Here is a 16208-nt window from a genome sequence, read left to right as displayed (position 1 = left end):
ATTGGTGCATGCAGGCTGAGAGGGTGGTTTATGAAAGTAGAAGGTGCCCACAAAAATGGACCAATATATGGGGCACATGGAACGAAAGTAGAGGTCTGTTGTGCACTCCGGTTGTCCGTCCTCCCTCCCTCGTGGTGGACGATGAAGATATTTAAATGCTTTGACTATCTAATGATGGTATATGTTTTTTGTAATGCCTCCCAACGCCTATATGTATATTTGTATTGTGTACTTTAAATGCTAGATCAATGTGATGTACAGTTTTTTGATTTATTTGTATTATTTTTTTGTTTTCGTGTTTATCTTTGAATAAAATATATATATATTTTTTTTAAACGGGGGGGCACTATCTCCAGCTGTCACGCTTCTCTCAGACCATTTGGAGCTGAGCAATCCATCACAGAATTCATCGTCTGATAGAACACCTTCCAGGAGTGAACAATGAAATTGCCAACCTCCTCAGCAGAAAGAGGCAGCAAACACACGAGTGGGAACTTCATGCCCAAGTTCTAGTTCCATACCTTAAAAAATGGGAATTTCCACTCATGGATCTGTTCGCCACAGTGGACAACGCAAAATGCCCAAACTTGGTCTCCAGGTGCTCCAAAGGCAATGCCCTATGGATCAATTGGTCAGGGATATTTGCCTACGCTTTTCCGCCTCTCCCACTCCTTCGAATGGTTCCACATAAAAAGCTGCATCTTAACTCCACCCTTCTCACTCAGAAAAGTGTAAAAATCAGTCACCCAAACCCCAAGGAGATCAACTTAGCGATTTGGCTCCTGACCTCGGAGTTTGGATACTTAAATTTGCCATCAGACTGTATGACTATTCTAAAAGAAGCAAGAAAGTCCAGTGTTATGCAGCAAAATGGAAACTATTTGTTATCTATTGTAATAACAATATTAATCCTCTAGATGCTTCTGTTTAAAACATTGTTACCTTCTGCGCCTACAGCAAACTAGTCTAGCTTACACATCTATTTCATTGCACCTTGCAGCAGTCGCTGCATATTTGCAAAACAAACAACATTTATCTTTGTTCAAAGTTCCAGTGATTGAAGCCTTTATGGAGGACTTAAAAAAAAGAGTAATACCGCCCAGAATACCTCCAGCACCGGTATGGAATCTCAGCATTGTACTTACAAGACTCATGGGTCCACTCTTTGAACCATTACACAATTGTCCTTTACAGTTCCTTCATGGAATGTTGCCTTCCTCATTGCAATCACTTCATTAAGGAGAGTTGGTGAGCTACAGGCATTAACCTTAGAAGGGCCCTTCTTTCAGGTTCATAAAGATAAGGTAGTTCTTCGCACTAACCCAAAATTCCCCCCTTAGGTAGTTTCTGCTTTTCATCTTAACCAATCAGGTTGAGTTACCTGTGTTCTTCCCTCAACCTGCATCTGTAGGAGAACGAGCTCTTCACACACGTGATGTCAGAATAGCGTTATTGTATGATATCGAAAAAAACATTTTTGTAAAACAAAGCCAATGTTTGTTGTATTTGCTCCATCTCACAAAGGCAATCTAATATCTAAATCTGGAGTTTCAAGACTGATTGTTAACTGCATTCAAACTTGCTATGCAAAAGTTAAAAGAACTTTATCTATACCCCCTATAGTGCATTCCACTTGCAAAATAGGGGCATCAATGGCCTTTTTATGTAAAGTTTCTATAGCTGACATCAGTAATGTAGCGACATGGTCTACCCCACACACATTTACCATACACTGTGTGGGTGTGTTAGCATGCCAACAAGCCCAATATAGGGCAAGCAGGGCTAAGGACACTTTTTCAAACTGCAACATCTACTGGTTAGCCACCGCTTTGGGAGAATACTGCTATATAGTCTATACAGAATACCAATAAGGCCACTCTATAGGTGACCCATAGCAAACTCGAGGCACGTATGATTGAGAAATATAGAAAGGCTATACAAGGGCTTATGATCATGATAATATATGGGCCTTGAAATGACTGGTATCAGTGCACACATCTCAGGCACTGGGTTTATACTAAAACGTTGAGAGCACATCACATACAGTAGCTCCAGGAAGTGGACTAAAGGAATCCCTTTTTTGTGTACTTGTAATAAATGGGCCACTCTTGTGATTTTGGCACCCTATGATGACTCTCACCACCATCATTTTAATTGATTTTAGTGTGTTCCTTAATGTAGGATGGTCCTGCATTTGCCTGTTTCTCTTCTGTTCTGTAATCTAGCTGTCTTTCAGTGAGAGCTGTTACTGAGTGGAACAGTCTTGCCAAGAGCAGAGCGTGTGGGATGTGCATTTGAAGGCGTGCAGTTGTGTAGGAATGTGTCATTGGTGAGAATTATGAGTTCTTACTATTGGCTTTGAGCATTCTGTTTTCTGACTTTATCTTGCTTAGTGTCACGGCTTGCCTATTGGCTTTGGCATAATCTTATGCCATCTTGCATTAGTGGCCTATGCTTAAACTGAGCTGTCTCCATCTTCTGAGCCTTTCTAGGTGAGAAGTTATGTTTTGCTTTCACTTGTTTTCTGCACTCTTCATGCTAGTAGAAACCGGTTCTTATCAGAGGAATGTACAGGCTCCTTCTCGAAGCCATAGCAAAGGCCTGATCAACCTACGCTGTGTCCTTGGCACGGAGTGGTACGGAATCTGATGGGAAAAGGAGGCGAGGCTTGCTAGAAGCTTCGACCAATGTTTCCATTTGTATTAAATGGGGGAGCCTCCACTGGTCTGGTAGAAGTGGGAGTTTGAATTCGGAGTGAGGGCAGACGTGTCTATCTCGGATTGAATCCTGATTGCGGAGCTCTGATCCCCGGCTGTGTGACGACTTCTCCCGGCCAGAAATGGACAGTGTATGCATCAGGTGATGTATTGAGTTTTGTGATTATTGCCATTGTGATCTGAGCCAGTGGCTGTGATCGTTTGAGGCGTTTTCTTTGTGGTGCGGGAGGTGCACATCCACAGTGATCCTCTACTCTGTATATATATCTTTCTGATCTCTTGCAGGACGCCCAGTGTATCTTATCTTCTATCAGTTATTGCTTGTTTATTAATCAGTATTATAGTTTGCTCAGTTATTGATTCATGCCTTTAGATTAGAAGTTTGCTACATATATTTGAATCTAATGCATTTGGTATCTGAGATGTAATAAACCCCAAGCCTTATTCTAAAAGTGATAGTCTTTGATTTTGTTAAATAAAAGTCCTTTTCAAAAGGTTCTGTTTGTTTTGTGTTGCAGTCTTGCTGTGCCAAGGGTGGTATACCATGCTTAAAAGTGTATATTATTCAAAGGTGTAATGATATATTTGCCTCCCAGGTGGGAGTGCAGTGATTGGGTGTGGCTTATTGGTGAGAAGCCCCATTCAAAACAGTACTTTGTCCCAATAACGTATGTAGGAGAGTAGGGTCGGCTTCCTATGGTCACCCCAAATTTTTGCTTTTGCTTCTCTGGTTTTCGACTTAGATGTGGCTGTGGACCTGCTAATCAGACCCACAGCCCAGATGCACTCTCTCTAAATTTACACCATGTACTCTAGGTACATCCACAATTGGGAATTGGTTCACCTTATAAGCCCCTGTACAAGTGTACCATAGGTACCCAGGGCATAGGTGTAACCAAGGCCTACCAGGGGCTGCAGCAAGTATTATGCCACCCCTGGCTGGCCACTCAAATAGACAACTGGCTGATCACTCAGCTGGGGCAAGGTCGTGTAATCACCCCTTGCTTAGGTATAGTATTCCTATATCGACCCTTGTATATAGACACACAGTAACCTATAAGTCACTCCTAGGGCAGGCCTTAACAATCCTGGAGGCAGAGTGCTTGGTTATGTGTGAGATGGTGCTCTAGCATGATCTGAGCCTGTCTGCAGCTTTCAGAACCATGTCCTTATAGCTGTTCTATGTTCTTGCCATACCATATACTCTTAAGTGCATTATGAGTCTCGCGGTTAAATGCTAACTTTGGTTTGGCTTTATCCAAACATGTTGTGTAAGGTGTCAAACGCTTTGGAATACTACCCCCTCGCAAATTCTGGAGACGGGGGTAGCATTCCACCCTTCTAGAGGGAGAAGACATGTTGTTGCTGACTGTAGGAGAGTGGGGTCTGCAATCCCATAGCCACCCCAGATTTTTGCTTTTTGCTTCACTGGTTTACGACTTTCCCTGGCTGTGGGCCTGCTAATCAGACCCACACCCTAGCTGCTCTCTCTCTAAATTACACTGACTATCCCGGTTAAAGTTAACCAGAGCCCCAGCGTCACAAAATGGACGCTGCTGCCACCAACACAAGTCTGACCTCCTGCTGCTGAGAGTCCTTCCAGTCACGGAGGTTTGGACAATAGGTTTCCTGCCTGGAGAGGTGCGAGCACCACCCCAGACAAGACTTTGTGTATTGGGACAGGGAGGGCTGAACAGAATGAGACACTGCCTGAAGCACACTAGGTGCTCCATGCATACCCCAGTTCAAACCGGTTGCTGGGGCACTCCAGCCCCAGCTCTGGCACGAAACTGGACAAAGGAGAGGGGGTGTAACCACCCCCCTTCCTGGTCCCACCCATAGGAGGGACCTAGGAAGTAATCCAGCCCCTTTTAGATGTATAAAGCTGCGAGCTGAGTCCTGAGACTTTAGATTAATCCTGAACTGTAAACTTGAAACGAAACTCTGGACCTTTGACATTCTGCTGAAGCTGAAGACTGAAGAATCTCCCTTGAAGCCAAGGAGTGACCACCATGGGCAACCAGGCACCATCCAGCAAATCAACGGCTTGCTTTGTCGACGTTCCCGCCGGAACCCGAGCAGAGAGCCTGACAAGACCCAGACTTCCAGACCTCTTTGACCCTCTCTTCACGACTGCAGCATAGCTGAGATCCGTGGAGGCGACGAGACACATGGGACCGAACATCTTGAAAAGCCTGCAACTTGCAACCTGTGCAGCTCCTGAGGTACCCTCGAAGCTGTGCACTGGGGATTGAGAAGCCCCGATCCAGAGCTCCATCTGCGACGAAGATCAGCCCCCCACACTTCACGAGTTCTGCGTGGGGCCCTTCTGCTTTTGTTCTGCTCAACGCGTTGTGCGGTTGCTGGCCTGTTGGCTAGTAGCCTCTGTGACGACAATCCTTTTGAATCACATCGCTGGTCTGGTTGCTCCAGACTGGCCCTTGCTTCCCTGCAAAGGTGAAGCACCTCAGACGTTGCTGGTCTGCACCAGAAGCCTTTGTTGTATCCTGCGTGGATTGCCTTTGCCAAGGCTTGTTGACTCCAATCCGGAAGTCGACCCCTCCATCTGCGAGAACCTTCGTGGGACAGCCCGTCTCCAGCACTTGGTCATCGTCTACGCCTCCTGGTCCACGTGGCTGTAAAGACAAGCTTCAAGACAGCACCTGATTGCTCCCCGACGTCGTCTGGTTCCTTCCTGGTTCCACCCGGTCACTGGCTAGTGACCCAGACTCTGCCCCCTCTGCTTTCAGGTCCTCTTCATCCTCGATCCACCCTTGGATCCACCCGGACATCTTCCTCCTGGTCGCCTGCAGCATCTTTCTTCGAGGCTCCATAGGACTCAACGACGAAAGCCGACATCTTCACACCTATGCACCCGCCGTCCATGGGTGAGGTAACGCGAGTACTTCGGTGCTCCCAAGGGTATTGACTATCCAAGTGTCTAAGTCTTTAGTTGTTTCCTTCTAGCTAAACCGGAAGTGTCCTAAATCCTTCTAAATCTAACTTCTAAGTTCCCATTGACTTTGCATTGACTCACGCATGTGTGTAAAGACACTGCACGCGCCGCCTGTGGGCCTCCTACTCCTAAACTATTGTTCAGACAGTGTAGCTCCAGCGATGCCCTAGGCCTTTCCTTTTCTCGTGACGTGGTACTTATACCACTTTCTTAATATATGGTTTGCTTCGCCTCTGGGGCCTAACCATAAATTGTGCAACTTAACGTATTCTGACTAAGTATCTTGTTATGTGCTTAGGCCTCTGACCTCATAAAGAGTTCAGAGGAGTGTGTTAGTAAATAAATACATATATATTTTATATATATCCTGTGTGGTGTCCTTTCATTTGATATTCAAGGGGTTACATATGGTAAAACAGCTGGCTTTACACGCCCTCAAAAGTCTTTTAGCCTAAGACTGTTCTGTCCACCCTACCACTAGGATAGCTGGTCTATAAAGTTGACTTACAACCATCACCATAAGGGTTGTTTGGACTGGTGCAAGGTGATCACTAGAATAGTGATCATCATATACCAGGCCAACTTCTCACAACGTGTGTTGAACAATCACTGATGGAGCTCAATAACGACCCAGTGTTATGAATAAGCATCCGTTAGTTGTATGGGTTTTGCGAATCTGTACTCTGATAAATGCTGCTATATAATTAGTTTAGGCATTTAAATAACAGGTTCATGCTGTTTGAATTATGATTCATTTGTTGAAAAAGTTCTTTCTCTGTAATAACTGTTTTTAACATGTTGTAACATAATGGGCACATATATGTTTGTGTTCTGAGTCTGGTGTATGCCAAAAATAGTCTGACCCTGGGTTTTCGATGTGCTGATGAGGCTTTTTGGTTCGATTCTCATTGGTGAATATTATGACTTTGTGACTTTGTACATCGGTTTTTCATTTTAATTTTCATTGGTTATACAGTCTTTTGAGTTTATTTGCTTTAGAATAAGTTATATTGTGGAGCATTGCCTGCATTAGAGCGGATCGCTCCATTGAATGTTGTCCTGTAGAAGTAGTGCTCTTTCTATTTCTATGATTTTGAGCAGCACGTGACCGTCAGTCGAGCGGCAAGTAGTTACTAGTACCGCTTCTGCTGTGAGGCCGACATGACATCGTTCGACAGTGTAGAGTGTTGCCGGCTTTTCTAAATACTCGTTACAAGTTGTGAGGTAAGAGCTAGATCCTTTATGTTTTATCGGGCGGCTCTTGAAGGACCTCCAGGTTGAATAACCGTGGATGTCCTTTGTTTTTGTTATAGCATGCCGAGGGGGAATTCTGTGACTCTCCTCCGAAGCCCGTATTAACTTGATGCTTACAGCACAGAATATGCTGGCGGTCTTACACCATTAACCGCATGCACGCTGCGGCTATTTTCGCGCTGCGCGGCTTTCTTCAAAAAGCCGCGTTACATGACGAGCTCAGCTCGTCATCAGCGTGCGAGCGGCGCAACTGATGACGAGCTGAGCTCGTCATCAGCGCTTAAGTGGTTAATGAGACAGGTACGCAGTGGGCATTTTTTTCCCCTTTTTGTTGATAGCCTGCTCCATGCCCAGGCAAAGTTTTTGTACTTTACCTGAAAAGGTGATGGAATTGTGATTGTTCCCTTTACAGTTTTCCGCCCATTTGAATTTGGAAAATATATATATTTTTGCATCCCCACAGAGTGTGCGCCTTTAGTGTTGATTGGACCTTGATGTCCAGCGCTGCCCTACCAAGGCGATGCAAGTCATTTATTACCTGTTGCCTGTTGGAATTGAGCAGTATTAAATGTAGGATAGCTTGTAATAGACACATGGGTGAATTGTGGTGTACTTATCTATGATCTTCATGAGCAATTTGATTTTGCTTTTCCTTATTCATTTTCACATTATTTTATTGTCAGCTATAATGATTGATTTACCAGCACATACTAAGAGTAAAGGGTGTGATTTCTGCACTTGGGAGGCATGCGGTGTAGACTTTTGCATAATTCTTGATTTTTGCGTGTGATGTTTGGGTGTAGTCACTTTGGGAACTGGAACATTTGGAACATTTTCTTTTCTTAAGAAATTTGTTGAAGTTCATCAGCACATTGATGACATGCAGGTGTAGGCAACTGATGTTTTGTTTAGTTCATTCTTTATAGGTGTTTTCCTTGTACCCTTTTCCTGATGAGGCCCAGATGAAAGAGCCCAAACACGTCGACTGCATGAATAAGAGGAGTCCAATGAATGAAAAATATTTTTGTTAAGAAATTTGATAAACGCACTGTGGATTGATTTAGAGGTAGAAGTATTTACCTCTTGTGTGTATAAGATTATCTCGTAGCTGGATTGCTCATAGTTATATAGCTATCACGAAACTCTAAGTTTAGGGTAGGAAGGAATATATGATTATGTGTATTATTATGTGCAATTGAATGTATGCAATTGTCTTTTGTTTATGTTTAGTGTTGTGGGCGGTTGTATTAATGTATTGTATCCCATGCATTGCATTGATATAATTTATGTACTTTGTGTCGATAGAAACAATAACCATTAAAATAATTTACTAACTGTTCCTATTGGTATCAGAGTTGGCATGGACCTTACTATGAATAAGTGCAAATAGAAAGGGACTGTGTATCATAGAATAGGATTGAATTTGTTGCGTCCTATTGATAGTTTCATCATATTGATTCCCCCACATTACTATCCGTATATATTTTGATGCTCCCCTACCCAGATGTTGGAGAAGAATTAGGGCAAACCCCATTGTTATATAATTTATAATATAGTTTATGCAAAGTATGTGTATCTACAGCACACATGCCTCGAACGGAATATGTTACTTGTAGAGCTGTAGATTTACATGCACCATCCCACCTACAAGGACTCCTGTAGTTGTTGCACTTCTCCTTATTTACATTACATATTCATGGAAATCTCTGTATCTCACTCACTTCATTCTCACCCTCTTGCAGGAAAACAATAACAATGGAGTCGATGTCCATCCGCACTATCACTGAAAGGAGTCGTCATCTTACATCGTGACTGAAAAGACTTCTTCGTAGACAAACAACTTGCAAACATCTGGACCCAACACTAGATGGCAGGAGTATGCAAAGCATGTGTATCTACAGCACACATGCCTCAAACACATGGTTTGGGCCATGCGTAACAGCTCCTTAGTTATTTTGTCCTTCTCTCAATTAGTCTGGGTAGTATAATCAGAAGTGACAATATCTAAAAAGCATCTATTGGGGGGGCGTGGCCAGGCGCCAGCGTAGATGGCCGGAGCTCCCCGGAGCCGCAGCCTTCCATCCCGATAATATGCGCTCATCGCCTGCCCCACGCACACCCCACGCGCTAACCGACCTGGGGGACTGAGGCGGAGGGCAGCGACCCTGCTCCGGTGTGAATCGGACCGTACGAAGTTGAGCTGCGGGCCTACGGCCGAGAGCCTGCTTCCGGCTGACGCTGCTGGTGCTCTCTGGGCGGCCCTGCCCTAAATCTAGGCCACGGCTTCCTGGCCTGGACGGGCCGAGACCTGGGGATCGGCCTGCCGACGCGACCTTGCTCCGGAGCCGCTGATCCACCGGCGGGGACTCCGAGGCCTCCATAGACCTAGCGCGGGCACCTGCTGGCCTCCTGCGCACTGGTAGGGAGACGTGCCGGCTGCGCTCACCCGGGGCCCCGCGAGTGAAGCCACCCTGGGCGCCATCTTGCGTCACTGCCATGACGGCCGCCTGATTGCGGTAGCCAGGGGGGGGACGCACCCCTTGCCCGCCCTCGATCCATGGCCATGTCTAGGCCTTGAGGCAGTGGACAGTCTTGGGGCTATCTCGCCCACAGCAAGGGAGGGTCACGCAGCTTCCCGGGGGGTGACCCGGGCGTTTGGGAAGGACAACAGCGACCTTGTGGAGGAACCCAGTTGCCACACGTAAGGCCTGGCGGCGGTTTATATTTAGCCATGCCCCCTGGGGACAACTGAGGAACGGCCACTCGCCGCGGCAGTGGTGGTGCGGACATACTGGTGGCATTTTGACAGTGTGCCTTTTTTGGGGCCTCTTCATACTGGGGCGCAGTGACCTTGTACCCGGCCTGGCGTGAAATTCGTGGTGGAACCACGAGGGAAGGACCATGTGACCCCTACGCGGGCCTAACTCCACGCGGGGCCTGTGACTTGGGGGCCAGCTGGGAGTGGACCCACTCTGCAACCATGAGGCCGAAGCAGACGACGGCCTTGCAGTCCAACAAGCTGGACAAGTACACGGTGCAGAGGGGAGCACCGCAGGCGGACGGCGCCACGGGCGAGCAACCTGGAAAAAAGGAACCTTCCTTGACCTCCATCTTGTCCGCCATCCAGACGCTCGGCGCCACGTTAGAAACCAAGAGCGACAAGGTCTCCATAGAGGTGAATCTACTACGGGCGGACCTCAACAAGACCTCCGAGAAAGTCAAGACTAACAAGGCTGACATCCGCGAGCTCCGGACTGCGTCTAAGGCAATGGAACAGCGGGTCAACGAACTGGTGCACAAGCACCGACAGATGTCCCTGCGGCTGGAGGATCAAGAAGGGAGGGCCCGCAGGAGCAACATTTGCGTGGTAGGAGTTCCGGAGGAACTTGAGGGGCCCAGTAATGAACTCTTTCTTGAAGATCTGATCCTCACTCACCTTAAACCTATACTTCTGTCGAAATTCTTCTAAGTTGAGCGTGCTCATCGAGCTCCTGTCCCTAAACCCAAGCCGGGAGCTCAGCCCAGGACAATCATAGCAAAAATCTTTAACTATAGTCAGAGACGCCATCCTGCAGACGGCTAGGCAGGCTGGGGACTTACAATATGAAAATGCCACAATACGTTTTTTCCCGGACTTTACCATTCAGGTGCAAAAGGAAAGGCGTTCCTTTAGGGGTGTGAAGGCAGCGTTGTGTGAGAGAGGGATCAAGTACATGATGTTCTTCCCGGCCAAGTTGAAGGTCCTCTCTGGTGGCAAGTCCTTGTTCTTCACTTCGCCGGCGGATGTGCAAGACTGGATCGATAGGCAGTCACCGCGAGCCCGGGATCGCTCGGAGGGCGAGAACTGGAGGGACACTCAAGCTGCTTCGCCGGCATCAACGGTCGGAAGCTTTGGGGTGGATGCACAGAGCCAACGCTCGTGGAGATCGAGATCGGCGAGTCCTGGCCATGGGGCCTCTGTGGAGGTGACGGAGCACGGCGGCGAAACTGTTGCTGATTCCCACTGATACAGTAAAGTACTATGTGTTGTGAACCGAAGGTGCAGGCCTGATGGCCTCCAGTGTCCTACTGTTAGGGAAGGGGTCAGACATTTCTTCTTCGCATCCAGAGGGGGAGCTAAGCACGTACTTTTACAGTTTTAGATGTTCCCTTCCAGGCTATACTGTGCTAGTGATCCGTGGAACCCTTAAGGGTGGTAATATGGCCCGTTCCGAACGCGGAACTACGTTAGTAGATGATCGGACTCCTGTGAGGTGTTGGGGTGGGGGGGTCAGGTGATGATGGTTCACTCTGTGTTCATTATTTTTCGGGATGGGCGGTGGGGAGGAGGGTGGCGGCTTGAGTTGGGGCTGGTCCACGTACCGAACAGGGAAGGTACTGAAAGGAGGGAAGACAGGGGGAGTTCTCTGCTAGTTTTTCTTTCCCTGGGGTAGCTCGATAGGCCCCCTGCTAATTGGGGATGTGGGTAGTTCTGAGCCTACGGAGCAGGGCAGCAGGGAGGGGGGAGGTGGGGACCAGTTGGAGGGTTTGGGTGTTGGGGGGACGGGAAGCTTGGAGAGGAAGGGGGGGTGGGAAGTTGGGGATTGTTTGGTGAGGTCACGACAGATACCTGTATTTATAGATGTACATTGTGCCTGGAACCCTGTGAAGTCAGTAGCGGGAAGGAATACTTACCAGTATGAGGTGGGATAAGAGCCTCAAAGTCATGAGTTGGAACGCCAACGGGCTTGGGGATAAGCTTAAGAGAACTATTGTGATGCAATTTATCAAAAGACACGGGCCTGATGTTGTGCTCCTCCAGGAGACCCACTTACTGGGCAACTCCTGCCACGCTCTTAACAGGTGTGGTATTCGCTTTTGGCGCATGCTGGGTTCACCTCGGGGTAGGCCTCATGGTACGTCGCAATTTGCCGTTGGTAGTAGACCGCACAGAATAAGACTCTCTAGGCCGCTATGCTGCTATTTCAGGTAAATGGGAGGGCCGCGGGGTGAGCCTGGTTTCCACCTATGTCCCGCCTGGGCTGCAGACTCAATCATATCAAGACTTAGGGCAGTTGCTTCTGTCCCTCCCGGATGGGCAACTGGTAGTGGGGGGTGAGTTCAACGCGGTGGCCTCTGGCAATCTGGATAGGCCCCCCCCGAGGGTTCTGCCATCGGGCCACACATGGCTGGCGGATTTCATTGATACATTCGGCCTCACTGACCTATGGCGACTTAAACACCCACAAGACACCCAATACACCTTTTTCTCGGGCCCACATCGCTCCTTCTCCCGCATTGACTACATCTTAGCACCCATGCGGCAGGGCACTACCGTGCAAGAGGCCACGCACTTGGCGAGAGGCATTTCAGATCACTCCCCAGTGCTGGTACATCTCACCTTGGGCGAAAGAAGGGTAGGTAGCATAGCACCGATTAATGCATGGTACCTCCGTAATGAAGACACAAGGAAGACGCAGACTTTGGCCATTACCAGTTATTTCGCTGAAAACGACGGTACAGTAGACTCCGCGGTGGCGCTGTGGGAGGCCTTCAAAACGGTAATCCGAGGGGAAGCCCTCTCGGCGATCGCTGGTCGCCGCAAGGAGCGAGAAGCTCAATTGGTCCAACTTGAGACAGACCTTCAGGTATTGGAAGCGGCGGCGCTGACCCGGGACGACCCGGGGACGACCCATCAGATGCAGCTCAAGAGCGCGGAATATAGAGCGCTGGCCACTGATGCCGCCAAAAATGTCATCAGGGACAAGGAAGGGAGGCTATACGATCATGGAGATAAGGCGGCAAGCTGATAGCTTGGCTTGATAGGAAACAGCAGATGCAAAAAGTGGTAACGGAGCTTAGAACTGAGACGGGGGCCGTTGTCACAGAACCAGCTGATATTATCCGGGAGTTTGAGCAGCAATACCGGAAGGTCTATAGCAGGGGGTCGGACAGGCCAGAGGAGGACTCCACTGACTTGCTGGCGGACATCAGATTGCCAACCCTGACGGAGGAGGAGCGTGAGACCCTTGAAGCGCCACTCACCACCGAGGAGGTGGGTCGCGCTATCAGTGACCTTCGTTCGGGAAAAGCTCTCGGTCCAAATGGTCTGCCTATTGAGCTTTTTAAGCTCAAAGCTGACACTATCAGCCCTTATTTGAAGCAAATGTTCGAGGAAAGCAGGGATCGGGGTCAGCTACCGCGTGACCAGCGCAAAGCCACCATAGTGGCCATCCCCAAAGACGGCAAGCCAAGAGACGCATGTGCTTCATATAGACCTATTTCGCTGCTCAATGTGGAGTCAAAGATTTTGGCCAAAGTGCTGGCTAACCGGCTTAGGCCTGTCCTTCAGACGCTGGTCCATCCGGACCAATCGGGCTTTATGCCCTGTCGCAACACTGCACTTAATCTTCGCCGCTTACATGGAGTTCTAGGGCACTGCCACACTCTTAGGGAAGACGCAGTAGTGGTATCGCTCGATGCCACAATGGCTTTTGACACTCTGGAATGGCCATATATGATGGCGGTTCTCCAGAAGCTGGACTTCGGCCCTGAATTCATGAGATGGGTTTGTCTTCTCTACGCTGAGCCTTTGGCCCAGGTGACAGTCAACAACAAGCTCTCCGAAGTTTTCACTCTGGAGAGGGGGACGCGACAAGGGTGCCCCCTGTCCCCCCTTTTGTTCGCCCTATCCCTAGAACCGCTTGCGGCCTGGATCATGCAGGACCTTTACCTGAAAGGGCTCCGCTGGACTGATGGGTGGGAGGACAGGATTTCGTTGTATGCGGACGACATCCTGCTTTACCTCTCGCGACCTCGTAGATCACTTATGGTAGCTATGGATATCTTTACAAGTTTCGGAAGAAACTCGGGATAAAGTATTAATTGGGGCAATTCAGACATGTATGTCCTACATGGAGATCCTCCGGTGGCCCCTCGGAACTGTCTTATTACAACCGCCACAGATGGGTTCCGCTCTCTGGGGATTTTTATTTCCAAAGATAAGACCGCTAGATATGAACATAATCTCCTGCCCCCACTGCAACGCTTCAGGCGGGACTCGGCTTCGTGGAGGAAGTTACTGCTCTATCTCCTTGGACAGGCATCGCTCTTTAAAATGACGGCTTTGCCAAGATTTTTATATGCCCTGCAGAACCATCCTGATTTGGTTCCACAATCCTATTTTGCGTCTATTGAATCAATATTATGAGAGCTACTATGGGTGGGGGTGCCTCGCATCTCCCTCCAGAAACTCACCCTGGGCTGGTTCGACGGGGGTATTGCGCTCCCGGACATTCGGAAATATTACTGGGCCGCCCACCTCTCGGTCATTAATCAGGGCATGTATGCAGACGGCGCCAATTCAGGTTTTGCAATGGACCGTTGGCTCCTACCGGGCGGTAATTTTGAGGCTGCATTGTATTCTAGGCCCAGCAGGTATCCCCTTACAGGGCCCACCAACCACTCGGTTAAACTATGGCATGCGGTCCAGCGAAAACTGGGATGGGCTGACACCTTGACTATGGCTACCCCGCTGTGGGTATCAGAAAAGTTAGGTACCCTCGGTTGTACTAAGGGATTCCACAATTGGGACCTCATCGGGATCTCCCATGTCCGGGACCTGTGGGACTCCAGGGGGGTCGTCTCCTTTGATTCACTCCAACGCACATATGAGCTTGCACGCACTGAGCATTTTAGATACCTGCATGTTAGACACTCATTGCAATCCAGCATTCCCCAGGGAACTTTACCCTCTGTTGCTTCCCCCCTGGAGGATAGGCTTCTTGATGGTCACCTGCCTGAGCACGCCATATCCCTTACGTATAAGAAGATTATCTATAATGCCCCAGATCTACTCCAGCCACTTAAAGGGAAGTGGGAGGCGGACGGATTGGAAATCGATGAGGAGGAGTGCCCTGGCGTCCCCAAAGGAAGTGGCCATATCGGCCAGACTACGGCTGATCCAGCTCAAGATTCTTCATAGAGTCTACATATCTGGTACTAGGTTGAAGTTAAAGGGCCGCAGTGAGGACGGGCTCTGCAGGAGAGGGTGTGGGGCCGAAGAGTCGTTCTTCCATATACTGTGGGAATGTCCTCTGGTCCAAACCTACTGGCGCCGTATTCACCGATGAATGCAAGAGGTATGGGAGGTGGCACTGAGAGTAGAGGCAAAAAGGTGGCTTTTAAACATTTGGGACCCTAATGACTTATCCACTCATGGGAGGCTGTGGACCACGTTAGGATTCGCAATTGCTAAAAGGAACATAGCCAGGCTATGGGGGGAAGGTACACATCCGAAACTGGACTCATGGAAAACTGATATGGATTGGTGTATGCTCCAGGAAAAAACGGTGTTTGTAGCCAGAGGCTGTCCCCGGAAATGGACTGGTATATGGGCCAACTGAAACGAGTACAGGGGTCATATCTGCGAACCCCCCCAGGCCGCCCCGGCTGACGACCAACCCGCAGGGCCTCCTGCGCATTGAATTACAGATATTTGCTTGTAACCACCAAAGTTCTGTGACAAAGGGATTTACCAGGTTCATTTGTAATCTACTGTAATGAATGTACGTGACAACCACCACTGTTTATTTATAACTAATAAAAAGAATTAAAATAAATAAATAAATAAAAAAATAAAATTAAATAAAAAAAAGCATCTATTATTCGTCACATTGAATTTACTTTAACATCTTTCTGGCATTGTACCAAGAAAAAATGGTAAATGTATGGTTAGCTAGCAATTTTGTATATTTTAAGCAATACAGTACACAGCTGTTATGAAGCTACAGGACTACCATCAATTCCATTTATGACAAAAGCTATTTACCTTTGCTAGGTCTTCCTCTATGACATCGTTTCTCATTTGTGCAGCATCCAATTGTGTATAAAATCTTGCTCCAATCATTGGCATGATGTCATTGACACTTCGAAGCCTGTTTTGGTCCGTCAGTAAATATCTACAAAAAAATTATATCTACAATTACTGGCTTTTCAAGTTGTTGTCAATACACATGGATCCAACACACGGAGAAGACCTTGCTCATAGAACGTCTGGTCTAATATGAATTTCAACTACACTATGTGTGTGGGAAGCCTCTCTGCCTCTTACCCAAGAATTGAACCAATAGTGATTCCCTCCAATTTTCTATCCAATGGAGTAGAGAGATGCCAAATAAATGAAGCGAAAAGTGCAACAAGGATAAGTATGAGGATTTGCTGTATAAAGAAAACATCAGAGATCTGATTTTAGAAAGTAAGTTTAACACCATCTCGTTTGTTTATGCATGCCCTCACCAGAT

At 47.9% G+C, this 16208-nt stretch overlaps 1 protein-coding gene across 2 annotated transcripts in view; it reads right to left on the bottom strand.

The window, feature by feature from the left end:
• The window catches only part of PAN3 (poly(A) specific ribonuclease subunit PAN3), a 1108727-nt gene that overhangs the window by 232983 nt on the left and 859536 nt on the right, over window positions 1-16208 (bottom strand). For both annotated transcript variants that reach the window (XM_078657124.1, XM_078657125.1), the window contains exon 17: window positions 15737-15866. In XM_078657124.1, coding sequence (XP_078513250.1) covers window positions 15737-15866 — 130 coding nt within the window. The remainder of the gene's footprint in view (window positions 1-15736; window positions 15867-16208) is intronic.

The sequence above is a fragment of the Lissotriton helveticus genome, chromosome 8 (genome assembly GCF_964261635.1).
Source record: "Lissotriton helveticus chromosome 8, aLisHel1.1, whole genome shotgun sequence".
Classification (NCBI taxonomy): domain Eukaryota; kingdom Metazoa; phylum Chordata; class Amphibia; order Caudata; family Salamandridae; genus Lissotriton; species Lissotriton helveticus.
Note: the sequence above shows the minus strand (reverse complement) of the source record. Positions and strands in the feature narration are given on the sequence as shown.